The sequence below is a fragment of the Canis lupus genome, chromosome 34, assembly GCF_011100685.1.
Source record: "Canis lupus familiaris isolate Mischka breed German Shepherd chromosome 34, alternate assembly UU_Cfam_GSD_1.0, whole genome shotgun sequence".
NCBI classification, from domain to species: domain Eukaryota; kingdom Metazoa; phylum Chordata; class Mammalia; order Carnivora; family Canidae; genus Canis; species Canis lupus.
The window spans coordinates 12,986,871-13,013,504 of record NC_049255.1 but is presented as its reverse complement, the minus strand read 5'-3'; the positions used below and the strand labels follow the sequence as shown (position 1 = coordinate 13,013,504).

Below are 26,634 nucleotides of genomic sequence, written 5' to 3'. Positions count from 1 at the left end.
GTTTAAATGTATTATAATCATCTTTCTTTACTTCAGGATGCTAGGAAAGCGTGTAACGATGCAACCCTTATTCAGGTAAAGTGGTTTTTTTTTTTTTTTTTTAATCCATTTTAGTAAGTCACATGAAAGAGCTTGACACGGATGCAAATGACATTCAGATGGTTTTTATTAGTATTTAATTGAAAGTGAGATCTGTATTTAAAAACACTTTGCCAGATGCTGTACATGTGCTTTTTAAAGCATACTTGTTAAAATAGAAGCCTGTGGAAAAGCAAATACTGTAAAAATATGTAGATTCATATGTATTTTTAAGTAACTTCTGATTCTTTTTGATATGTGCCAATTATGCTTTTTTTCCTTAAACTCTTAGATTGCATTAGTTTAATATTGATAATTTTTATTAAGGAAAATTTTATGCGCTGAATGAAAGCTTTTACTCTTTGATCATCTACTTTTTGATTTTTACTTGTAGCTTTTTGAAAACTAAAGTTGGGAGGTATGTCTCTTAAAAGTTAATCTGTAATAGATATTCTCAATGGAAAGTGCAAATAGGATCATTTTAAATCATACCTTTCCTTCAACTTACTGATCCTATAATGGCTCTGGAATTATTTAAACTACCTTCAGTTGCTGTAAATTTGTCTTCTGTTTTATGCCTGTTGTTTCTACTTTATTGTCTGAGCTATGTCTAAGGTAAAGAATAACATTCTTGGTGCTTTCTGAAGATCACATCAAATATGGATTCCGTGGGCCGAATACAAATGAGAACGAGACGGACGCTGAGGGGTCATCTAGCTAAGATCTACGCTATGCATTGGGGATACGATTCAAGGTTTGTACCTGCCTATTTAAAGAATTTATTTCAGAGGCCCCTGGGTGGCTCAGTCAGTTAAGCATCTGACTTTGATCTCAGGGTTGTGAGTTCAAGCAGGTGTGGAGTCTACTTAAAAAAAAAAAAAAGAAATTCAGGTTCTGCCACATACCTTACTGTTAACTTTTCCTTTCATAAAAAGTTGGGGACAACTGCTACCTGAATCCCTGCTAATGTCATTTACCTGCAGGGAAGGGATCTGCGCAGCTTGGTGACAGGGACAGGAAGGTGACTTTTCCCCCCAGGTAGCTTTTTTTGTATCTTTCGAATTTCATACGATAGTGAAAATGTCCAAAGCGAAACAAAGTTCAGTAACTAATAGTTGTTTAGTTAGGAGTTCCCATTTAGCCAGCAAACCAAGCTTTCTGCTGTTCAAGCCCAGTCCGGTTTACTCAGCCATTATGCCCATTTCTCACACACTTGATGCAACTGGAAAATTCACAGTTCCTGATACACTCACTGTGTTTTTCCTCCCCTTGTCAATGAACATACCTTCCTCACAGAATAGACTTCTCTTTACCTTTAGCTTACAAAATTCCATTTTTCAATATGCATTCTTTTTGGGAAGACTGATTCACTCAACAAACAGGTATCTTTCCCCTATTACTTTCCTGTGACATTGATTTTATACCCCCCCTCCTGACAGTTTTCACTTATCTAACATCTTGTAAACGTGTGAATACCTTCTCTCTGCCTGATGGTAGAGGCCTCAGAGGCAGGAGGCGTGTCCTGCGTCATACCCATCACACGGCCTTGCATTCACAGGCTCTCGATTTAGATGGAGTGAAATATGATTGTTGGACAAGTCAATAAATAATAATCTATCAGAATCTTGAATAAGAATGTTGTCACCATAAAAAAGTTGAATCCTTTAAAAAGTTGAATCATAACCAGAAGCATTTTTAGTAAAATGTTGGAATTTTGCTAAACTCTGTGTCCTATTGGAAACTTTGGCATGCAGAATAAATTTTATTAAATTGGGAGGATATTTTCTGGTGTTAAGTTTTTAATTAGGAAAATTATATTTTTGGAACTGTTCTACATTAATGCAGTGCATGACTAATTGAAGCTACTTTTTTCCTCTGTCAAATTATTTTTGTGTTTGTTCTTCTAGGCTACTAGTCAGTGCTTCCCAAGATGGAAAATTAATTATTTGGGATAGCTATACAACAAATAAGGTAGGATTTCTTAATTTTTCTCCTTAACCTTTTATTTGGTCTAGGGTCCAACAGTTCTTTCCTTTATTCTATTATTTCAAACTTTAATTTCCTTCACAGATAAACTGATTCCATTTATTTTAATCTAGATTGTCTCTTAGGGCTTAGTGTTTGCTTTTAATATTAACCCCTTTTATGTTCTCAAGAACAGATGTAGGACTATTATTCAGTGTGTTTTAGTTGTCTTATATATTGTATTCTAATATTAGAAAAGTGCACCAGTTTTACATACTCATGATTTATTATTTTTTAAAGTTTTATTTAATTTCTACACTCAATGTGGGGCTCCAACTCATGATCTTGAGATCATGAGTCACATGCTCTTCTGACTGAGTCAGCAAGGCGCCCCTATAAATGACTTTTCTTAAATTTCCCATGTGCTAATGTGGCAGCAACCCTGAGATTTTTATTTCTGTTGTAACTAAGCCTGAAAGCTTCTCTAAGGCTTTTCTCTGGTCCACTCTAGGCATTGATTTGGGTTTCTGGATTGCTTAGGAGATGCAGTAGATTGGAGGCAAATTCCAGCTTTTTCCCCATCTCTTGGAGAAACCCATTGGGTTCTCCTAATGTGTCTACTGCAAAGAATCCTTGATGTAAAGGTGTTGAGTGGTAGCAGAAAAGCTTCAAGAAAACTTACACACATCAAATACCTTTTAGGTTCTGTGTGTACTTATATCACTTTTTATTAAAGATTTAAAAGTACTGTTTTGTGAATTAAACAATAACTTCAACCTGGTTGAGATTTATTTATAACAGTTTTTATATTAATTGGTTTTCAAACATATTTTCCTAGAACAAAAATAGTTTTAAAAATATTTTAGGTTTAGGGACACTTGAGTGGCTCAGCAGTTGATCCTCCACCTTTGGCTCAGGGTGTGATCCCAGTCCGGGGATCGAGTCCCACATCGGGCTCCCTGCATGGAGCCTGCTTCTCCCTCTGCCTATGTCTCTGCCTCTCTCTCTGTGTCTCTCATGAATAAATAAATAAAATCTTCAAAAATTATATTTTAGGTTTAAGTGAGAGCATAATAGTAACAACGTATATGTTGATTCTCTGGACCATTCAGCCTTGACTTTTCTACCTACTAGCAAATGATTGGTATTGATTGGTATTGAGTAAGGCACAGAGTGGTGTGGGCAGATCAGCACAAACTATGACCATTTTTAAAATTTGAGTGCAGAGTATATATCCTATTAGAGGGACACAGTGCCATCTCTTCATGGAAGAACCATTTTATTTTTTTATTTTTATGGAAGAACCATTTTAATTGGCTCTGACACTTGCCTTGTTTGGTATTAGAGGAAATTCCTCCTTTGAATGCTATTACCAAAACAAAGGATTTTATTAAATTCTTAAACATTTTGCACTTAATATTTTGAATGGATATATTAGCATTGAAACATCCTACATCCTTCTCCTAAAATAATTTCTGAAAAGGAAAACTTAAATCCAAATGAATTGGTGACACATGCTAACATGCCTATTATTTTTTCTGTGTAATTATAAGTATTTTATTTTTCATTGTTCACTTAAACCGTTACATTTTTAATTTAGCTTATTTTTAGTTAGATGCATTTAATTTTTAGTAATGCTTGCTTCATTGTAAATCGATTTGAAAAATGAAAAAAAAAGATTTGAAAAATGGACTGTTTTTTACAATATTAGTAATAGTTTTTGCATGTTATTTGTTGTACAGATGCATGCTATTCCTTTGAGGTCTTCCTGGGTAATGACCTGTGCCTATGCTCCCTCCGGTAATTACGTGGCATGTGGAGGGCTGGACAACATCTGCTCTATATATAACTTAAAAACCAGAGAGGGAAACGTGAGAGTGAGTCGGGAGTTACCAGGTCACACAGGTGAGCTCCACAAAATACTGTCCTTTCTAACTAAATATGAGGACTCCTGAGTGAGCCAACCAATGAGAGCAAGGGATGAACTGTGCTCAACTGTTAAAGCTTGAATATTAATCAAGTGAGTAGAAATGGCTATGAATCTGGGATGCACCAACTTTGTAGTTCTACAAATGATGACTGTAACTTTATTTTTATTTAAAAAATAGCACTGTTTTGTAAAAAAAAATGACAGATTGATTACAAAATATTCAAACAATAATAATAATTTTAAAAAGCAAATACAGAAGCACCTGGGTGGCTCAGTCAGTTAAGTGTCTGACTCTTGATTTCAGTTCAGGTCTCTATCTTGGGATCATGAGTTCAGGCCCCATGTTGGGCTCCATGCCCAGCATGAAGCCTACTTTAAAAAGAAAGCAAATAGAATTTTCTGTTTTCTCTGTAACCGTATAACAATATGGGATTTTGGCATCTGTACTTAGTAATTGAAAGTATGTATTAGGTTCATAGTAGGAAACACTTCATAAATGTGGTAGTGCATTGCTTGATTTGCCAGTATGCCACCATAGTGTGTACACAATAGTATAGTATTTGGTTGGCAGTGTTAGTAAGGAATTTATTGCCACTCATCAAGTTTCTAACTCTCTGAATTCTTGGTAGTACTATTTGATCATGCTTTTTTACAAAAATCTCTAATGTCCTTGTCCTGCCATTTCTGTATTTTGAGACACTGGTGAATTCTGAGCTTTCAGGGAACACCTTTTCTATGAAGCCTTCACCAAGGTGGTTGTAATTTCTCACAGTATTATTAAAGGATTCCCAGTGTACTGAGCCCAGTCTGCCATAGATGATAGAGATTTGTGTAATGGAATCTGTTTCAGGTCCTGCTACCTGTAGCAGGTAGAAGGGGCTGTGTCTTAAGTTTGTCATTTTCAGGGTGTCCAACACGACACCGTTGACAGTAAATACCTGAGAGTTGATAAAATTTAGTTGCAGACAGCATAGAACTTGAAGTAATTAGAAGTAGAGCTAGACGTTATAGTAACAAAACTTTGTTGCCACGTATTGTGCTGTTAAAAATGCATATTACTATTTCACATGGTAATGGAGGTACTCAGTCAGTGATAACCTAAAATGTGTTGCTCTGTGCTGCAGGCTACTTGTCCTGCTGTCGTTTTTTAGATGACAGCCAAATTGTTACCAGTTCAGGAGACACAACTTGGTAAGTGTGGCCCACAGGAACACTGATTTGGGGATTGAGGGTGGTAGTAGGAACTAACATAAAAGACGATACAGTCATCATTTTAATATATGTTTAATTATAGTGCTTTATGGGACATCGAAACTGCCCAGCAGACCACCACATTCACTGGGCATTCTGGAGATGTGATGAGTCTCTCTCTGAGTCCTGACATGAGGACATTTGTTTCTGGTGCTTGTGATGCCTCTTCAAAATTATGGGATATTCGAGATGGAATGTGCAGACAGTCTTTCACTGGACACGTGTCAGATATTAATGCTGTCAGTGTAAGTAAATCGCATTTCTAAGGAAAATTTATTATGCATACAAACTGTTGAGATCTATAACCTGATTTTAACCCCAAAAACTCCAAACAGGTAACCGCAAATAGATTAAGCCAAGTAAGTACTCAGCGTATATGAGAATGAACTGGTTGTATGAAGTATAATTGTCCCATGTAGATCAAGTGCTAAACTGTACAGGAACAACTAGGATTTCCAAAAGTACTGTGAATGCAAGTGCTTATGTGTATCAGACACTCCTAATTTTGTGAGAAGTGTGTTTGAGGAAAAAATTGGTTACTCTTTATTCACATATTGAAAGCCATTTTTTATAATTTTGTTGAACATCTGAGAAAGTAAATACTGTTACCGCCTGCCCCCGCCTATTATCAGACCAGCCTGGTTAGAAGAATAGAGATTTAAAGCAGGTTAACCTTGTCTTTTCCATCTCTCATTTTATCACCTTTATCAGGTTGGTGGTATTCTCTTTTCCTAATTTGCTTACATTTTGTCAGGGATGAGTGGAGTTAAATGCTTTTTTCTCTTCATCTATTGAGATGATCATGTGATTTGTTTTTTTAGTCTGTTAAATGGTGAATTCACATTGATTTCTTTTTCCCCAAATATTACCCCAACCCTGTATTTCTGGGACAAACCACACTTGGTCATCTTGCATAATTGTTTGTAAATATTAGTTCATTTGATTTATAAAAGTTTTGCAACCGTGTTCATAAAAGTTGTTATATTTTTCCTTTCTTGAAATGATTTTTCTGGTTTGTTATTTAGACCAATGCTGGCCTTGTAGGCAAAGTTGGGGAGCATCCCTCCTCTTCTGTTTTCTGGGACAGTTTGTGTAGGATTGGTATTATTTCTTCCTTAAATGTTTGGTTGGACTTCTCTGTGAAAGCTCTTTAGCCAAGGAGTTTTCTTTGTGAGAAGAGATTTATCTACAGATTTAATGTCTTATTTAGATATAGGCCTGTTTAGATTATCCATTGAGTCCTAACCCCCCACTATGTCAGCATGTGACCTTATTTGAAAATAGGATCGTTGGAGATGTCATCAGCTGTGTCATACCCAGATTGGAGATCCGTCATATGACTAGTATCCTTAGAAAAGGGGGATATCTACAAACCAACAGGCAGAGGAGGTAAGCAGTGTGAAGAGTCACAGGGAGAAGACTGATATATACAGCTCTTAGACACCTTGACTTCAAGCTTCCAGCCTCCAGAATTGTGTGACCTTAAATCTCTGCTGTGTAAACCATCCAGTTTGTGGTGCTTTGTTAGATAGATGGCATTTACATTTGGTAGAGGTTTATCTGTTTATCTTCTCAACCATCTTTTGGTTGGGACAATTTGCTCTATTTTTCTGTTTTATTTAGTTGATTTTTTACTGCGATTATTTCTTTGCTGTGTAGTTTGGTTTCATTTTCTTTTTTTTCTTTTTTTTTTAATAGTTGTTCATCTTCTCATGATGAACAAATAACTTCAGTTGTTTTTTTTATTTTTTTTTAAAGATTTATTTATTTATTCATTCATGATAGACAGAGAGAGAGAGAGGCAGAGACACAGGCAGAGGGAGAAGCAGGCTCCATGCCAGGAGCCCGACGTGGAACTCGATCCTGGGACTCCAGGATCGCACCCTGTGCTAAAGGCAGGTGCCAAACCGCTGAGCCACCCAGGGATCCCCTCATTTTCTTTTTCTAGGTATGGAAGGCAGAAGTTGATCCCACTGATTTGAAAACAATTTTTTTCTTTTTTAATATTGAAGCTTAAAGTGATTCATTTCTAAACATTGCTTTTGGTGCATTCCACAGATTTGAATGCACTGTGTTTTCATTTTCATTTAGTTAAAAATTCTTTAAAAATATTTTTGATCTTGGGCAGCCTGGGTTGCTCAGCGGTTTGGCACCGCCTTCAGCCCAGGGTGTGATCCTGGAGACCCAGAATCGAGTCCCACGTTGGGCTCCCCGCGTGGAGCCTGCTTCTTCCTCTGCCTGTGTCTCTGCCTCTCTCTCTCTTTCTCTATTTCTCATGAATAAATAAAATCTTTTAAAAAATAATTTTTTTTTATCTCTTTGACCCTTGAGTTTATTTTATTATTATTATTATTATTTATTTATTTTTTAAAGATTTTCTTAATTTATTCATGAGAGACACAGAGAGAGAGGCAGAGACACAGGCAGAGGGAGAAGCGGGCTCCATGCGGGGAGTCCGACGCGGGACTCGATCCTGGGTCTCCAGGATCACACCCTGGGCTGAAGGCGGTGCCAGACCGCTGAGCCACCCAGGCTGCCCTTGTGTTTTTTTTAGAAGGGTGTTATATAGTTCTCAAATATTTGGAGATTTTCTAGATATTTTTATTTTTGTTAGTTTTTAATTTCATTTTATTATGGTCCAAGGATATACTTTGTATGATTTATAGGATTCTAAAGTTCTTGAGACTTGTTTTATGGTCCATAATACAGTCTGACCTGGTCATTTTCTGCACTTGAAAAGAATCTATTCTGCTGTTACTGGATGGAGAGTTCCACAGATAACAGTTATCTCAGGTTGGTTAATAGTATTATTCAGCTCTTCTGGATCCTTACTGATACTTGTCAGTTCTGTTCTTGAGAAAGGGCTTTTGAAATCTCTAATTGTGTAGTGCAGTTTTCCTTGCAATTTATTAGTTTTTGCCTCAGTGAGTATTTGAAAGCATAAACCTTTAGGATTGTTCTGTTCTCATGGTCAGTTGATTTCATTATCATTACAAAATGTCCCTCTTTATCGCTGGTATTTGCTCTGAAATTTTTGTCTGATATTGATAGAACTACCCCAGTTTCCTTTCATTAGTCTAAGCATGGGTGTTCTCTTTTTCCTTGCTTTTACTTGCTATTTATATTTTTATATTCAAAGTGATTTTCTTATAGAGCAGTAGTTGGGTCTAAAGAATCCTATTTCAGGGCACTTCTGTGGCTTGGTCAGTTAAGCATCTGTGTTGGGCTCAGGTCAGGCTCCCTGCTCTGCAGAGTCTGTTTCACCCTCTGCCCCCACCCCTCTGGCATGTGCTTGCTTGCTCACTCTCTTTTTTTTAAAGATTTTATTTATTTATTCATAAGAGATAGAGGCAGAGATACAGGCCGAGGGAGAAGCAGGCTCCATGCAGAGAGCCCTATGTGGGACTCGATCCTGGGTCTCCAGGATCATGCCCTGGGCTGAAGGCAGCACTAAACTGCTGAGCCACCCAGGCTGCCCCTCACTCACTCTCTCAAACAAATAAATCTTAAATAAATAGAATCCTATTTCTGCTTTTTGTTTAGATCATTTACATTTTATGTGATTATTGTATCGACATGATTAGGTTTAAATCTACCATCTCGCTCTTTGCCTTTTGTCCTGTTCTTTGTTTTTCTTTTTATGCCTTCTTTTGAGTTTAAAAAAAATAAATAAAAAGGGGGATGCCTGAGTGGCTCAGTGGTTGAGCATCTGCCTTTGGCTCAGGGTGTGATCCCAGCATCCTGGGATCGAGTCCCACATCAGGCTCCCTGCGTGGAGCCTGCTTCTCCCTCTGTCTGTGTCTCTGCCTCTCTCTATCTCTCTGTGTTTCTCATGAATAAATAAATAAAATCTTTAAAAAAAATAAAAATAAAAAAAAGAATTTTTTAATTTCCTTCTTAGTTTTTAGCACGATTTTTGTTGGTTTTGGGGGTTTGTTTTGTTTGTGGTTGCAGAGAATTTGTAGTATACATCTATAGTTTATGGCAGTCTACTTTTAAGTGATCTTATACCAGTTTTACGTATATATAAGACCTTTTACCTGGATTCTCCCATTTCTCCTGTCCCAGCCTTTAGGCAATTATTGTCATACATTTTACTTTTATATGTCTTAAACCCTACAACACATTGGTATTATTTTTGCTTTCAAGAGCGGATGCTCTGGGATGCCTGGCTGGCTTAGTCAGTTAAGCATCTGCCTCTGGCTCAGGTCATGATCCCAAGGTCCTGGGATCAAGCTCCATGGGTTGCTCCCTGCTCAGTAGGAAGTATTCTTTCTCCACCCCTCCTGCTGGTTCATTCTTTCTCTCTCTCAAAATTTTTTTAAAAAGGAGCTGATGCCTTTTAGGGAGATTTAAAAAATAAAGTCTTTTTGTTTACTAACATAGTTACTTACCATTTTCTGTGCTTCTCATTCTTTTGTTTATAGATTCAGATTTTCATCCATTTTTCTTCTTGAAGGGCTTCCTTTAGTGTTTCTTAGAGTGCAAATCTGTTAAGGTCCTTCAGCTTTTCTGTATGCAAAATTTTGAAAATTTTGCCTTCAGTTTTGAAAAAAATGTTCACTTCTTTTTCTTCTGTTGATACTTTAAAGATGTTATTCCAATGTCTTCTGCTTTATGTTGGTACTGATGGGAAATGTGCTGTCATGCTTATATTTGTTCTCTATACAGTAGGCCCTTTGTTTTCCTCTGGCTACTTTAAATATTTTCTGTTTTTTTTTTTGTTGTTTGTTTTTAAAAGGAATGCTCAGATTTCCTCCTCCTTCTTTTTTTTTTCTTAAAGATCTTATTCATTTATTTCAGAGAGAATACAGGTTGACCCAGGGGGATGGGAGAGGAGCAGAGAGGGAGGGAGAGAATCTCAAGCAGACTCTGGGCTGGGTGCAGAGCCTGATGTGGGGCTCGATCCCACAACCCCAAGACAATGATCTGAGCTGAAATTGAGAGGGGCAGCTGAACTGACTGAGCCACCCAGGTGCTCTCTTTGTTTTTAAGCAACTTGATTATGATATCTTTGTATAATTTTCTTCATATTTCTTGTGTCTGGATCTGTGGATTATAGCTTTCATCCCATTTGGAAAATTTTCAGCCATTATCAGTAAAGTATATTTGTGTCTGTTCTCTTGTGGGTATTCCAAATGCATGTATATTAAGATGCTTGAAGTGTTCCCACAGTTCACTCATGCTGTGTTCATTTTATTTTCCAGTTTTGTTTTCTCACTGTATTTCACTCTAGGTAGTTTCTGTTGATATGTCTTCCAGCTCACTACACTTCTTCTGCAATGTCTGATCTACCATTAAACCCATAGAGTGTACATTTTAATCTCAGACATTGCTGTTTTTCTTCTGTTAATTCTGTTATCTGTGACATTGCTGGGGTTTGTGTCAGGTGAGTGATTTTTTTTTCCCACCTAATTATGGGTCATATTTTCTTGCTTTTGCATGTCTGATTTTCATTAGATGTGATGCCAGACATTGTAAATTTTACCTTGTTGGGTGCTGGATAATTTTGTATTTAGATAAATACTATTTAGCTTTGTTCTAGGGCATAGTTATTTGGAAATAATTTGATCCTATTAGGTCTTACATTTCAGTTTTTTTTTTTAAGATTTTATTTATTTATTCATGAGAGACACAGAGTGAGAGTGAGAGCGTGAGAGAGAGATACAGGCAGAGGGAGAAGCAGGCTCCAGGCAGGGAGTCTGATGTGGGACTCGATCCCCGGTCTCCAGGATCATGCCCTGGACTGAAGGTGGCGCTAAACCACTGAGCCACTCGGGCTGCCCACATTTCAATTTTGTTAGGTGGGACCAGAGCAGCACTTTGTGTATGCTTAAATTTGTCCCACCAGTGAGGGAAAACCTTATGATCTCTCTTCCCAGTGAATTGTGAGGTTCTCCTCCTTGCCACAAGGCACAGGCATTATTCCTGGCCCTGGGTGAACATCAGGTTTGTTTCCTGTTATCTTTAATGGGAAATTATTCTGCTTGAATAGTTTCCTTAAACACCTGTGATCAGTACTCATCTGAATACTTGACTGGCCCCTTATCATCTCCTGACTTTTCTGTCTACTAAGTGTTGTCCTCTCTGGTGCTCTCTGGTGAACTCTAGCTGCCTTGGACTCCCTGGATTCTTAGCTGTCTCCTCAACTCTGAGATACCAATGGATTCCATCTGGGTTGCCCTTCCCAGCACCGTGACCTGTAAAGGTCCAGGCAGGAAGGTGGTGGCAGTTACGCGGTTTACCTCATTTGTGCCTTGTCTCTCAGGGACCAGTCGTCTTTAGAACCATGTTTCAGATATTTTATCTAATTAATTAATTTATCAGCATGGGGTAAATGTAATCACTGTTTACTCCCTTTTGGCTGAAAGCAGAAGGATATCAAAGAAATAATTTTTTTAAAAAGAACTGAAGAGTGAAAACAAAAGGGCTTCCCCAGTATTTTTTTTTTTTTGCTTCCCCAGTATTTAAAAGTAATTTAAGAAGACCAACAGACATCCTTTTGAATTTAAGATATCAAAACATAAGGAAAAACAATTCTAGAAATATTCAAAATGAAAAGTAGGTTACCTAGATACAAAAGATTAAAAAAAAAAGGCTAGCCTCACACTTTTGCATAATAGACAGGGCTGGAAAGCTTCTGAACAATACCCACTTAGTGTTGAGGGAGAAATACTGTGACCCAAGAATTTTAATTATCAGAGGTCATATTTTTTGATGGGGAGGGAAAATTCCAGTAAGTATAACATAGGATAAGAGATTAAGACCACATATAATAACTCAAGACAATAAATGTAAATGGTCGCCACTATTAAAAGTTACACCATTAGTCAAACTGTATGTTGTTTACAAGAGCTTCATCTCAAACTAAATGGCCCAGGAAAGCTAACAGTAAAAATGAAAGAATGGGCAAACGATAAACTAAAAGAAATCTATAGTAATATTACTATATTTCTATGAGACGAAGTACCAAAAGCCATCAAGGAGGAGACTTTCATATACACCTTTGAGGTATTGATATCCTAAGTAGGCAAGAAAAAAGATTAAGGATTTGAAAAATGTAGTTTAATGATGTTGATGGAATAAACATTGCATTCTGCACTGTACAAATGTTCTGAAACATAAAAACCAATTGCACAGCAGGCCACTAAAGAAATCATTAATCTAAAAAAAAAAAAAAAGAAATCATTAATCTGAAGTGAATAGCTCAGGACTTTGGAGGAAAGAACAGTTCACACTGGGAGAGAGAGGAGGGAGCTAGTAAGGAGCAAAGCAGAAATATGGATTGAAGTGAGAGCCTTTACCTGAACCAGCAGGTCCTCTACCATCTACCTTCTGCCCCTTACCTGTAGTCTGTCCAGCTCTTGAGCTGCAGTTCTGACATCCAGTAAGTTGTGAAAAACGTCTTCTCCCCTAAGAATAGCATAGACATACTCTGTGGCAGGGAGCTGTTTGTAGTCCTTACTTAGCCCACTTGGTATGACTGTCACTGACCTTGCACTGCTGTGTTTATCACAGCATGCCGCTCCAGGCCCAGTGGAGTTGTAGTTAACACACAGCATATTCCTTTTCTAAAATCTGAATGACTGTAAGTTCTGAAAAACCACAATTCTGAAGGGTTCATATTGGCCTCTTGGGGACTGTGGACCTGTGGTCACCCATGATCCACGCTGCCTCTTTCTCTGATCTCCCCAGTCCTCACTCCACCTCAGTCACATTGGCCTCCTTGGCCACCCCCCCAATGGCACGTTTTCTACCAAGGAAGCTATCACCCTTACTGCCCCTCCCCACCCCCCAGAAGCCCATTGCTTCACTTCCAGGGTGGCAGGGAAGGGGTGTGGGGGAGTGTTCTTTAGTAACTACTTGTCTGTGAAGCCTTCCCTGGACACCCTGAGCTTTTACCCATGCTCCCTTTGCCCTTTTACCAGACTTATTTTTTTTTCCTCTCCTTAGTACTTACCATGATCTAACATGCTTATTTTTTCTTTGCTTTTCATGTTTATGGTCTGCTTCACAAGAATATAAGCTCCATGGAGACAAGAATTTTTGTCAGTTTTGTTGACTTCTCTTGTATAACCAGACCAGCATTTAGAACTGTGCATGATAGATACAGTAGGTGCTTAATGAATATTTGTTTAGTGAACAAATATAGATTTTATAATAGAGAACTATTAGAGTACTTGAATTTTTAAATTTTCTGAGACTTGATTAAATCTCCGGTAAACTTAAGAAGGATAAATGTTGTAGATACACAAAATTAAGAGTAGGGGTTATATTACTTACAAAAGATTTTTATTAAAGATTTAAAAAATCATAAGAAATATGTAACTTATGGTAATTCTGTTTTCCAAAACTGATTCAGTAAGTGAAAACTTGAATAGCTTGATAGTTTTTTTAAAACTATTTTTTAATTAAAATTTCAGAATTATATAGTTTATTGGCAAATAACTACTACTTTGAAGGAACAGAAATTTCAGCACTATTAAAACTGTTCCTGAACAAAGGAAAAGATTAAGAGTTGCCCAGTTTAGTGTCTCAAACTAGCATTAACCGTTACACCAAAAAACAAGAAAGGGTCTCTCTCCAAACTAGATAAAAGCATCTTATAGGGCCCCTGGTTGGTTCAGTGGTTGAGTGTCTACCTTTGGCTCAGGTTGTGGTCCTGGGATCAAGTCCTGCATCGGGCTCCTTGCAGGGAGCCTGCTTCTCCCTCTGCCTGTGTCTCTGCCTTTCTTTCTGTGTGTCTCATGAATAAATAAAATCTTTTAAAATAAATAAAAATTTTTAAAAAATCTTTTAAAAACATCTTTGGACTAATTACAAATCAAATCAACAACGTATCAAAGTAAAAAAAAATCAAGTAAAAATTCTAGGAATGGAAGAATGATTTAATATTAGGAAATCTATTAATAAATTTTACCAAATCATTTTGTCAGTATTTTGGATACTAAAAGATATCTGATAAAAAGCAAACAACCATTTTTAAAAAATGAAAAATTTTTGGTACTAGAAAGCTCTTCTCTGTTATTAAAAAGAAATGCAACTTAAATCAACTGCCAACATCACACACACTTTCCTTTGTATGTTAAATCTGCCAGATGCATTTAAATATTTCCTCTAGTTCTGGGGGCCATCTTAAGCTCCCAGGCAATTAAAACTGGTTCATCATATGGATAAACTGAGCATATATCATACAAACTAGGAAATGTGAAACTTTGAGAGTGAAAGAATGCTGTTACTAATTTTGCCAAGGAGAAGGGCATAAACGGGGAGGATCCTATGCAAAATGGGAGGTCTGGTCTTCCTGTCTCTTGAACATAGACTGTTGGCATGCCATGCCCCGTAGAGTGAGCAAAAGGGGTGCTCTTGATGATTGGGTGTTCTGAGCTGGGAGTCCTTTACTGCACAGTTCTGTTTCGGTCCATGTTAGAGAACAGGTTTAACCCACACATGCTGATAGAGTATGTAAACGGTATTGCTGGACTTCCTGCAAATAAACAGCGGAGTATCTTGCTGGCTGTTAGAATGGAGGATCTTGGTCAGAATCAGTAGTCTCTAAGTAGTCAGTGAGGGTTTGGTGAAGCCTCTCACTTGCTTAAGAGAAGGGCCACCTTTACAAACTTTACTGTAGCCTGGGATGACCAATGATTGGATGCTTGGTAGATAAAGGAAATTATGGATAGAAGTTCCCTATTTCCTTTGGGAATTTGAAAAGGAAAAGCAGTTCCTTGTTTTTGATGCGGAAAAAGCATCTCCACTGGGCTTGAACCATCCCTAAAAGCATTAAAGTACCTGTATCTCTGAGAACCTGTTAGCCTGTTATCACTGCCTCCCTCCACTATCATCCTGAGTGTAGGGGCACTTCTTAACAGTGAAAACACTGGAGGCATTCTCATTATATTAGGTAACGAGATGATAATACCATTACCATTGTTTAAATTGTTGTGAAACTTCAGCTGGTATAGTTGGACCCAAAACTGAAATAAAAGCTGAATTAGAAAGTAGAAAAAATATTACTTGCAGGTGATATAATCTGGCTATCTAGATACCATAAAGAGTTTGGTGTATTTTCTGGGTTACAGAAATTACTTTAAAATCAATAACTCTTTTATATACACCAATAATAACCAGGTAGAAAACAGGAAGAAAATCCTCTTGGAAATAGCAACAGAAATTAGGAAAGAGACAAGGAATACATTTAGCAAGAAACACACAGACTCTTTATAAAAAATTGTTTCGAGGGCAGCCCAGGTGTCTCAGCACTGTAGCACCGCCTTTGGCCCAGAGCCTGATCCTGGAGACCCTGGATCAAGTCCCGCATTGGGCTCCCTGCGTGGAGCCTGCTTCTCCCTCTGCCTGTGTCTCTGTGCCCCCCACCCCTCTGTGTCTCATGAATAAATAAATTAAAAAAATTTTTGTTGAAACATTTTTTAAATTCCGTATACCTGAGGCACCTGGCTGGCTCAGTCAGTGGAGCATGACACTTCTTGGTTTCGGGATTGTGAGTTCAAGCCCTATGTTGGGTGTAGAGATGACTTAAAGATAATCTTGGGATACCTGGGTGGTTTAGTCAGATAAGTGTCAACTCTTGATTTCAGCATGGGTCATGAAATGGAGCCCCCCACCTCGGCTCCTTGTTGGGCATAGATTCTCTTCCTTCTACCCCCCAACTCTTGCACTCTCTTTCTCTAAATTAAAAAATAAATAAAATCTTTAAAAAAATACTACAGTGCTGAATGAGAAGACTGCATATTATAAGCCAATACATTTATCCTCAGGTGAATTTTTAGGCTTTTTTTTAATGGTTTTATTTAATTGTCAAATCAAACTTAAATGAAAACAAATAGAAAAAAAGGTTTTGTTTATTTATTCATGAGAGACACAGAGAGAGGCAGAGACACAGGCAGAGGGAGAAGCAGGCTCCCTGCGGGAAGCCCAATGTGGAACTTGATCCCAGGACCTTGGGATCACGACCTGAGCTGAAGGCCGATGTTCAACCACTGAGCCACCCAGGCGTCCCTAATTTTTAGGATTAATACAAATTTTAATCAAAACCCAAATGGATGGGTAGCTGGGTGGCATAGTCCATTCAGCGTCCCCAACTCTTGGTTTTGGCTCAGGTTGTGATCTCAGAGTCGTGAGATGGAACCGTGCATCTGCAGAGAATCTGCTGGGATTCTCTCCCTCAAAAAAAAAAGTGGATTATTTAAATTTTTGTGTTTTTTTTGTTTTTTGTTTTTTTTTGAGACAAGAATATGAAGAAACTTGATCAGATGTCTGTGAAATTCAAGCGGGGGTCTGAGTGGGGGAGGAGAAAACAGATTGATCTGAATCCGCGTACCATGAGTGTTTTGCCATGTGAGATAGAAAAAATTTACTATCAGGTTGTGATTTTTAAAAAGTGTGGTACAGGTACAAGAAAGGATAGACAACATTTTTGTGCATACAAGAGTTTAGTGAATTAAAGATTTAACGACAAAATCTGTAAAATGATTATTTGATCAACAGCTGGGACAGCTGTTGACTACTAAGAAAATTAAGTTAGATCTTTATACTGAATGCTGTATATCAAATATATCCCAGATAGATAAAAATTAAGACATAAAAAATGAAATTAGAAAAAGATATTGAGCATCAGTCAATAAGCTTGAGAAAGGACTTTATTCATAAAAACAATGGAAGAAATCTCAAATGAAAGATAAATTTGATTACATAAAATGACATACTGCTTTATATTTTTTAAAAAGGAAACAAAAACAGTAAAATTTGAAAAAAAATTTTTATAGTCTTATTTCTACAAATCAAGTACTAACAGCATAGTAAAAAATCAATAAAGGTCACGAAGAATAACTTCACAAAATACAGATGGCCAGTAGGTACAAGGGGGACAAAAAGTGTTTTAAAAAATCCCCGTTGAGTAGTAGTGGCAGATTCTGAGAGAAGGCGACTGCCCACCACTGCGGCGTGCTTTACCACGAGCCTGCCTGGGGTGGCTCATGCTCTTTTGTAGAATCTTTATTTCTCATGATGGGGTTCTGGGGGGTTTAAGACCGCACATCTAGAAATTCTGTAAAGGGTAATGTTTGATTTAAACCCGCTGATGAACCGTGTGGGGGAGCGGGCCGAGCCGTGGAGCCTGCAGCCGCGCGTCCCTCCTAAGCAGTGCCCGAGCCCGGGCCCGGCCGGGTCCCACCCGCTCGCCGGCGCCCTGCCCTGCCCTGCCCTGCCCTGCCCTGCCCTGCCCTGCCCTGCCCGAGCCTGCCCTGTCCTCGCGCCCGCCCACGGCCCGTGCGCCCCGGTGGTCACGGCCCGCGCCTTTGCTTTCCAGTTTTTCCCCAACGGATATGCCTTCGCCACCGGCTCGGACGATGCCACGTGCCGCCTCTTCGACCTCCGCGCCGACCAGGAGCTGCTGCTCTACTCCCACGACAACATCATCTGCGGGATCACGTCCGTAGCTTTCTCCAAAAGCGGCCGCCTGCTCCTGGCTGGCTACGACGACTTCAACTGTAACGTGTGGGACACGCTGAAGGGAGATCGTGCAGGTCGGTGAGGAAGTCGGCCGTGGGTGCACTGCGTGGGGGTGCGCTGGGGGGCAAGCAGGAGGAGGTTCTGGCAGCGTGTGGCCTCCGGGGCCTTAGCGCTGTGGGCCCAGCACCCTGGCCGGGCTCCTTCATGCTCCCTGTGGACTTCCCCACTTTGCAAACAGTAACCTCAAGCTCTGTCTTGTCCTCGTGTTTGGTAAGTTTTGCTCTAAAGACGAACAGTGAATCAAATTCAGCGTGGTCTTTTCCAAGTTACAGTTTCTTCTAACCTGACCAGAAACACTGTAATTGCTGTGAATCCTCTTCCTTCTGGAGATCTTGCCTGGACGGTCTGTAGACCCACGGTCGCCTCAGAGCCAAGCTCAGTTCTCCCGTGTAGCTTCCAGAATGTTAGTGAATGCATCAAGTCACACTGGTTACTGCCATCAATAACAACTTACATACAGTCATTTTAAGTATTGTTAGAATCAATATTATACATATGAGAATCAAACAGGTACATGGCTTGTACCAAAACAGCAGTCCTCTGGCCCCAGCTCATGTTTTCTGTGCCCAAAGGTAGCTCCTAAGTCGTATCTTTAAATAATACCCTGTGTTGCTGTTGCTTGATTTGTGTGTGTGTGTGTGTGTGTGTGTATGCACGCACACATACATGCACGTATGCACACTCCAACACGGTTTTTAGTATTCACACTGGGGTGCTCTGGGAGGAGTGGTGTTAAAGCTGAACCCTCAACAGAGAATGCCTAGTTTTAAAACAATTCGAATGAGTCATTTTTTAAAATTTTATTATTATTTTTTACTTCTTGGCGTTCTCTTTTGAGGGCTCAGCTTTAACATCTGTCTTCCCACCACAGCCACATCCTTCCTATCTTTTAATGTCTCCCATGTGGAGCGGATTTTATTTAGAACTCAGTCAGTGTTTACATAATTAAGACTTTTTAAAATCAGTATTAGGTGTTTTGCCTGGATTGAATCACTTAGCATCCATAACAAAATGTGTTTGTTTTCCATATTTTAGCATGTGCTTGAGTTAGTTTTGCTCTCCCTACAGCTGCTTGGTTTCAAGTTGGCTCAACTTGATAGTTTCACAGTAAAATTGAATGACGACTTTGTGAATTGCTAATTCACTTTCCTTTCCAGTGTGACTTAGAGTATTTAGTCACAGTGCTCATTTTTTATTTCAACCCGTAATTGTACATTTGCCTATTGCCAAACATTGCTGTGCTGGAGACACTACAGAGAATATTAATAGTTTCAGACACGATGAACTTTTATTTCTGAGGTTGGGTGAAAATGATTTTGCTTCATTATGTACAGCTACTGAAAACTCAGACACAGTTTATTAAAGAAAAAATTCTTGAATTTGATATATTTTTCTTGTACATCTTTACATTTCTCATTTTCCTTGCAATTATTTGGGAATGCTCGTTTTTATCCCGTGTAGTGATCTGAATATCAAACGAATTTAATATACAAAACTAAAACTAGATGAGTTGGATGGTTTCATAAGTTAAATCCAAAACATTTAGTATTTGCAGTTTAACAAAGCACGTAAGTTATGTTGGTATTTCTGCAAGGCAAGTAGTGATATCAGGCAACTTCATTCCTACATTCTTATTGTTGTGATGAAAGGCTACTTATCACTCGAAATTTTGTTTTGAAAACAGCATAGAGCACAATGGCAACATCTGGTGGATCATGAACTTATATAAAGTATACATGCATCTGTTTTCCTAGATATAAGATGACTATAAAATATTTCAAGTGATAAGCATGAGCTGATGTCCATGTCAGTGATTCATGTAATGCAAATAATTGTATTTGTGCACACATCCAGCTTACCCCTGGAACCCAGTTTCCCTTTTTAGGTTTTAAATACTCTTCTAGATCTTTTATGCCTATAACTATTCAATTCTGAAAGTTGCCTGCTGTTAACTTTTTCTTTTTCCTAAACTTTTGTTTTTCAGGTGTTCTTGCTGGTCATGACAACCGTGTCAGCTGTTTAGGTGTAACAGATGATGGCATGGCTGTGGCAACAGGCTCTTGGGACAGTTTTCTTAGAATCTGGAATTAATAGTACATGCAGGTTTTCTGTTCTCCATTGCTATCTGGAGAAATCAGTGCTACAGCCTATTGCTGTGAGAAGAAAATTCTACCTTATATTTGCAGGTGAAGATTTTTCTATTGAGATTATTATATACAAAAAGATTTCAGTAAACTACAAAATTGGGGAGGGGGGCGTGGCAGCAAGGGGTGCTTGCTGACATCAAAAGGACCAGTGCATTAATTTGAGGAATTGAGCTAATTTAACCTTGATAAATTCTTGCTTGTACTCAAATTCTTTATTTTCTTTGTATAGGACAGAATGTACACATTATAGCCGGTTATCATGTTTGATTGTGTTTGCATTTTTTAAGAACTACATTTTTAACTTTCTATACATAAGAAATAACATTTTTCAGTTTTGTAATGGAGGAAGTAAGCACAGTAATAGATGGAAGTGATCCTTTATGTGTGTGTACTTCCGTTTGAAGAAAGTCTCCTTGATTTCTGATCTTCCTTTTAAAAATCTAAAAGAGCTTCTGGCTGGTCAATGTTTAAGAATGCTAGCAGGCCTCAGTACCTCTGAGGGGAGTCCCCTGTTGAGTATCCTTCGTTTCTGGTGCATCCTTTGCCATCCTATGAATTTAAATAAGTGCTCGTTTTCAGTCCTTGGAGGAAGAGCTAATCTGAAGGCTAGGGAATTGAGATTTCATTCTGAAATTTTAGACCTAGATAAGAAACTCTTGTATTGTTAGCAGTAATTGCATAAAAATGGTTGACATTCAGAAAATGTGGTTATGATCAAGTGACGCTTTGAGTAGCTCTCTCTGTAAATGATAAGCTTTCCTAGTGATTTCATGTTCTAGACATGAGTTCACAGGGTCCACTCATTATTTCACATTAACATTTGGATTATCCTTGCATCTGAAGAATTTTCTCCAGTGTTCTCGATATACATACATGTAGATAGGAAATATAATGGTGATGCCATTATGCTGTTGAAAGAAGGGTAAAATCTAACCAGTCACTAGACTTGACTAGTTATAATTGTGTAGCAAGGTAGCTTTATGAATTTGCTCATAGTTTACATCAGTTCACATTTTGTATTATCTGCAACTTAAATTTTAAAAAGGAAGCATTCAGACTTTGTGTTTTTCTGTAATGTTTCTTCCCTTGGCATAATATGATTTCTAAGTGATTTTGCCTCAAAGAATGCTTAGATCCAAGTGATTCCTCTTTAAAGCCAAAAGAAAAATTCCAGGAGCAGTCCTCGAAGGAGTCAGAGGAAAATACTAAGCAATTCCTGTTTGTCAGTGATAATAATGTATCTATTACTAGAATGCCCCTCCCCCCAAATAAAGATACTTTTCCTGTTGGATTTTCTCCTGTTAACTAAAGCTAAATGATTGACAATAGAAGATTGTTAGTCTTGCTTGATGATGAAGTCATTGGTTACTCTCATATATAGAAGTGCATTGTTTTTGTAATTTAGTGAACTGTGTCTGTTACTGTTGAGATAGGTCTCAACTTTTGATCACATATAACTCTAAATACTCCCCAGATTTTACTTGTGAATTTTCATTTTTATATTGTGAATGTGCTAGTAAGTGCATCAACTATAATGAACTCTGTACCCGTTTTTAAGATCAGCTGATAATAAACGAATACTAAGATAAAGGACCAAAAAAAAAAAAAAAAGACTATTATAGATGGCAGGCATGAATGTATATTTATAAACACATAAGATTTCTATGAACTTTTTTTTGCAATTAATGTTTGTGGACTGTCATAAAGAAGAGCTCTTTGAGGTAAGGCAAGACTATTTTAAAGAAACTTTAATATTCATTAAATTCAAAGTATTCATTTCCCAAAAAGGTGAGGGTTTGCCGTATAGTTCAGTAGTTCCTTCCACAGTTCCACAGTCCTGTTGAAGCAGCACCTCTGCCATGTGCAAAACAGCCATATATATATGTGTGTGTGTGTGTACACACACACACACTGTATGAGAATATCTCCTCTGCTTTGAAAGTTACCTAATCACAAGATACTTTTGAGAGGCTGGGACTACAGGAATTCTCTGGTCTTCAGCATGTTGATAGAATGAGTTAATGTTAAAAGTCTTTATAGAGAAGTTTCAGAGCAGTTCCTGTAATTCAGTATGGACTGGACAACTATGAACCAACCACTATGGTGGCTGTTGACACATTATGACCAAATGGTGACCTCATTACCACATTAACTTACTAGCTAAACCTTTGCTCTCTAGTAATAACAGGCTCCAATTGCTAAATATATTTATTGCTGTTTGAGTTCAGCTGATAGTCTTAAGTATTGTGCATAAGACTTGTAACCAGTAAGAGTAATGTAGTAGTACTAGTTTTAAAGAATGTGTATCAAGATTGTTGCATTTATCTGGTGCCTATTTGCTTTTACCTTATAAGAAACATTTAAACATACTATATGCCTCAGCATGTTTGTTTATAGATTCATCAGTCACTTCATAAAGAGTGGGGTGGTTTTTCCTTTTCCCAGATCTGGCAAGAATAAGAGAACATAGTCTTCTCTAAAAAGTGGTAGTGACTGCCATGTGGTTCAGCTCTTCATCCCAAAAGCTGATAGCAAGGACCTCTCCACCTTGAGGCAGGCCTCATTTTTGGCAGCTGTATTAAGGTTTAGACTGAGTATCGAAGGTCCCTCCCTACCTACTCAGATTTTTCTAGTTGTGATGCCATGGTTCCTAGCACCACATTGAGTTCCATCTTCACAGAGGCAAAAATTGGGGTTTACTATTTCAAGAGTCTAATAGGCCATTTTCCTTATTTTAATGTAGACTCAGCTAAACGGATACTGCACGAGGGATAGTAAACTAGTCTAGACATATAGATGTAGGTGCTTCTGGAATGTGTTAATTAATCTGTTAAGAGAAATGGATCTTGACTTCTCCAGGTGACAATGGAATTTTTATTGCTAAAACATACTGTGCCAATATTATAACTGACTTTCTCCAACACTGTTGCGGTCTTAGATTTAATAACTTTAACCTTTTTAAAGTGAAAGCATTCAGGGAAATTTTATGCTTTGATTACTGTTGAATGTTTCACATTTTAAATTACAAGGCAGTTGAATACTTGTGGTTTCTCTTGATCAGAAAGTTTAAATCAGTTTAAACTTAAGGAAACTGATTAAGCAATCTTCTAAATGGGCCTATCATTTTCACAATATTCTCTAGAATCTTTAGGGTAGAAGTCATGCTTAAAAATAGTTGCTTTTAAATCAAGTACTATATTCAGCTTCAAATTTCCCTTTTGCCCTTATGAAAAGCAAAATTTTAAACTCTTACCTGTTAAAGTTTTTAAACACCCTCAAGGTTAGACCATCTTTCTCGTGAGAAAGAGTAGCACAGTGAAGAAAACTGGCATTTTAAATTAGATTAAGTAGGTGAATTGTTTCAAATTTACTAGTTTTTCTTCCTGTTAGGGTTGCCTTAAATTTTGTGGTATATTCTAAAAATATTGGTTATAATAGGCACTCCTTAAAATGGTTTGTAGCTAAATGTCTAAGCTAGCAGTGTACTTTTAAAACATTTTGGTCACAGATTGATGGTACACCTTGTATTTAGCAGATTTGTTTGCATGATGATAAAATTTCCTGAGTCTTTTTTCTTAAATCCAATTACTGATCCTATAAAAGTTAATAATGCAGCATCATGAAAAAATTGGTTTCGTGTTTCAACTGGTGTTAAGTGTTCAACAAAATCTTACATATTTATTTTTTAATTAATGGAACTTCAGTGATACTTGGTAGATATTTCAAGCCTTTTGTCTTTTATACAATGGTGCTCTATTCTGTTGTTTTCGAAGAAGCATCTGAACACTTAGATTTGCATATTCTTATCCAAAAGCATTCACAGAAGTGGGTTTTTAAAGCTGATTAAAATGTTTTTCTTCACCTACAGTGGTTTCTATAAACTTGTAGCCAATTGACTCTGAATGTCAGTAGTATGACTATGGGAAAGGTGAACATAGATTAAAGCTCTTATAAAAGCTTTAAAGCAAACTATGGACTTGTACCGTGACTTAATAGTATTGGTTCTTTCTTGCACAATGATTCATTCCTCTATTTGTACAGTAGCTCTGTGAAATGTTGCTGTGAATTGATATTGTAATCAATAAAGTGCTTTTAACCAGATTTCATGTAGCAGGCTTTAATTTTAAAAATCACATTAAAAATTAAGCCTCAGAAGTAAACATATTCTTTACCCCTGTGAATGCTATCTACTGTTAAAAGGCTACAACATTATTTACTGCTTTCGTTTCATCACCACATCCTTGGAGAATGAGGAAACTTCTCTTGGCCAGATGTGTCAGCCAGTCTACCCAAGATACCTACCACAAATATTAAAACTCACTGTCAGTATAAATGCTACATTTATCAACTATCAGGCAAACATTTATTTTCACCTTGCATACTTATAAAAACGTAGTTTTGTAAAAAGGTTATACAAAGTTATAGTCCTGCAAACTTAATCTCCAGGCATCAAGGCTGGGTGTCCTTATTTTAGTGTTCAACATTCATGCATTTTCAAACTTGATCAAGGTGGTGGAACTGCATTCAACTGGTGATGGAAAAAACTTCCTAAAGATTTACTAGGAACAGCAGTCCACACTTTAGCAAGCATGAGGATCACCTGGAGGGCTTGTTAAATTCAGATGGTTGGTTCCCAGACACTCCTGGATGCAGTGGGTCTTGGTAAGAACCTGCAATATGCACTTGTCAGAAGTTCACAAGTGATGTACAGTTAATCCAGGGACCAGACTTTGACAGCCACTGTACTATTACTAATGAGGTGATACCAAACCACTATTTCAAAAGTTCAAGTGCTTTCATGTAAAGATTAAGGTCTTGAACTTCTAAGTTAGCAGTACCCAGTCTCAGACATTAGTTTCACGTGGCAGTTGCTACCTAATCCCGGTTGTTGGCAGCTTGCACTATATTTTGGTTATAAAGCAACAAAAGCTACAAACTAGTAGATGGATTTTGATACTGCATCCTAGTATCTGATCTGCATAAAAATATATTTTTGAAAGGCTTCTGTGACTTAAATGTTTTCTCAAAATATCCTGAAAAAAGTGCTGCACCTGCTGTGAAAAGACTGAGTAGCATCCAGTAGCCTTAAATTAAGGCACAAAAAAAGGAAACAGTATTAAGGATAAAAGAGCCTAACGTATTATCCCTCTATGGAAAAGCAGACACTATGCTTGGCCAAATGCACTGTTGTCATGCATCTAACAACCACCTAGATGCTGTTACTCTGGTGATCCTCAAGACTACATTTTGTGTAGCAAAGCTCTAGAATGCCATTTTTTGGTGTTTCCATATATATTTCAATTAGTTTTTACACAGAAACAGACACAGTACTTGAACTCATGAACATTTCATTAAGTTAAGAAATACAATATTAACAGTGCCCTGGCAAATTCATACAATTACATAAAAGTAAAAGCCACCTGGGGGGACAATCCAGCAGTATCCTTGGCGAATATCTTCTGAAGAATAGCATTTGTACAAGACCATAACCACCAACAATTCAGAGCACCCATATCTTTGGCTATTTTTGTCAGTTCAAACTTTATTCCTAAAACTGAGCTAGAAAGGTTTCCTTGCTGTAATCATTGCTGAAGCAGAAAATGTTTCTTTAGAAACAGATCAAGCAACTATTTATTCAGACCCAGATACTTTTTTATAAGAGACTTTATAATAACAAATCCTTACACTACTTTTACATCAGTTTTAATGGGAAAAAAGAGGGAGTAAAAACAGTATATTTATTAGTGGTTTACTTACCAGCCAGGATGGCAAAAGTGATTGTAACTTGCATAAACAATACGCTCAAGAACATTCCACCACACTCCTCGATAGAGCAATGAAGTTTATGAAACAAAAACAAATGACTATACCCATTAAGGTAGGCATCAAAAATTAGTTTTGAGAAAAAGATGAAAGCATTCTCTAACTCCTGGATGCCAGGAAGCAGAGTTTTTCAGAATCAAAAACAAAGAGAGCCCTAATTAAGAACGAGGCCCCACCCCTCAGGGGTCACATAGTTGGTTCTGTTGCTTTTAACTAATTCATCATTTTTAACACAATTTAGCCTTTGCCCAAATTTAAAACTAAGAAGATATCATAACACTCTTCAGAAATGCAAACACCCTGAGATAGATCATTACCAGAATCTATACAAGGATTTGCTATTTAGATACAGTTAGTATAATTCACATTTAAAGTCATTTCATGAAAAAAAAAAAAAGACAAAAACTGTCCCAGTCTTCCAAGTTCCATTTTCTCCTATGATGATCACCAAAGCAATCTCTGTTAAGATTTTTCTTCATTGCTTGAATGTAGAAACTGCTTAGTAAAATTCTCCAGCTCATTTTCAAGTTGAACGGCTTTATTTCTAATTTAAAAAAATGAATAAAATACCAATCTGATTATCATAAAGGCCAATCAGAAAAAAAATGCATTCCATCCAATTTTAAAATCATTAGTCAGCTGGTGCTGCATTTATTTGAAATGAGATTAAGCTATTATCAACCTTCTAAGAATATGTATATATGCTATTATACTCTGCTGTAAACACAGAACCCAATGTCCAGAACTTTAAAAAGGTACATGGGGATAAAACCAAAACCTTAAAAATGAAAATCGTAACAGACAATGGAATCCTATTACCTTCTTGGGAGTTATATCCTATGTCACACACAGTCATAATTGTCCTTGAATTCCCTTTTAAGTTTAAGCATAAAGTATAGAACAACTGGT

The 26,634-nt window shown here is 37.5% G+C and overlaps 2 protein-coding genes across 4 annotated transcripts in view; one reads left to right on the top strand and one right to left on the bottom strand.

The window, feature by feature from the left end:
* GNB4 (G protein subunit beta 4) overlaps positions 1-24,003 on the top strand; it is a 59,277-nt gene extending 35,274 nt beyond the window's left edge. Inside the window, exons 3-10 of the mRNA XM_038583418.1 lie at positions 37-75; positions 726-832; positions 1,986-2,049; positions 3,786-3,948; positions 5,098-5,164; positions 5,268-5,469; positions 17,553-17,769; positions 19,740-24,003. Coding sequence (XP_038439346.1) covers positions 37-75; positions 726-832; positions 1,986-2,049; positions 3,786-3,948; positions 5,098-5,164; positions 5,268-5,469; positions 17,553-17,769; positions 19,740-19,846 — 966 coding nt within the window. The 3' untranslated portion in view covers positions 19,847-24,003. The remainder of the gene's footprint in view (positions 1-36; positions 76-725; positions 833-1,985; positions 2,050-3,785; positions 3,949-5,097; positions 5,165-5,267; positions 5,470-17,552; positions 17,770-19,739) is intronic.
* Positions 24,004-24,223: 220 nt separating this feature from the next.
* MFN1 (mitofusin 1) overlaps positions 24,224-26,634 on the bottom strand; it is a 32,285-nt gene continuing 29,874 nt past the window's right edge. For all 3 annotated transcript variants that reach the window (XM_038583415.1, XM_038583417.1, XM_038583416.1), the window contains exon 18: positions 24,224-26,269. In XM_038583415.1, coding sequence (XP_038439343.1) covers positions 26,188-26,269 — 82 coding nt within the window. In that variant the 3' untranslated portion in view covers positions 24,224-26,187. The remainder of the gene's footprint in view (positions 26,270-26,634) is intronic.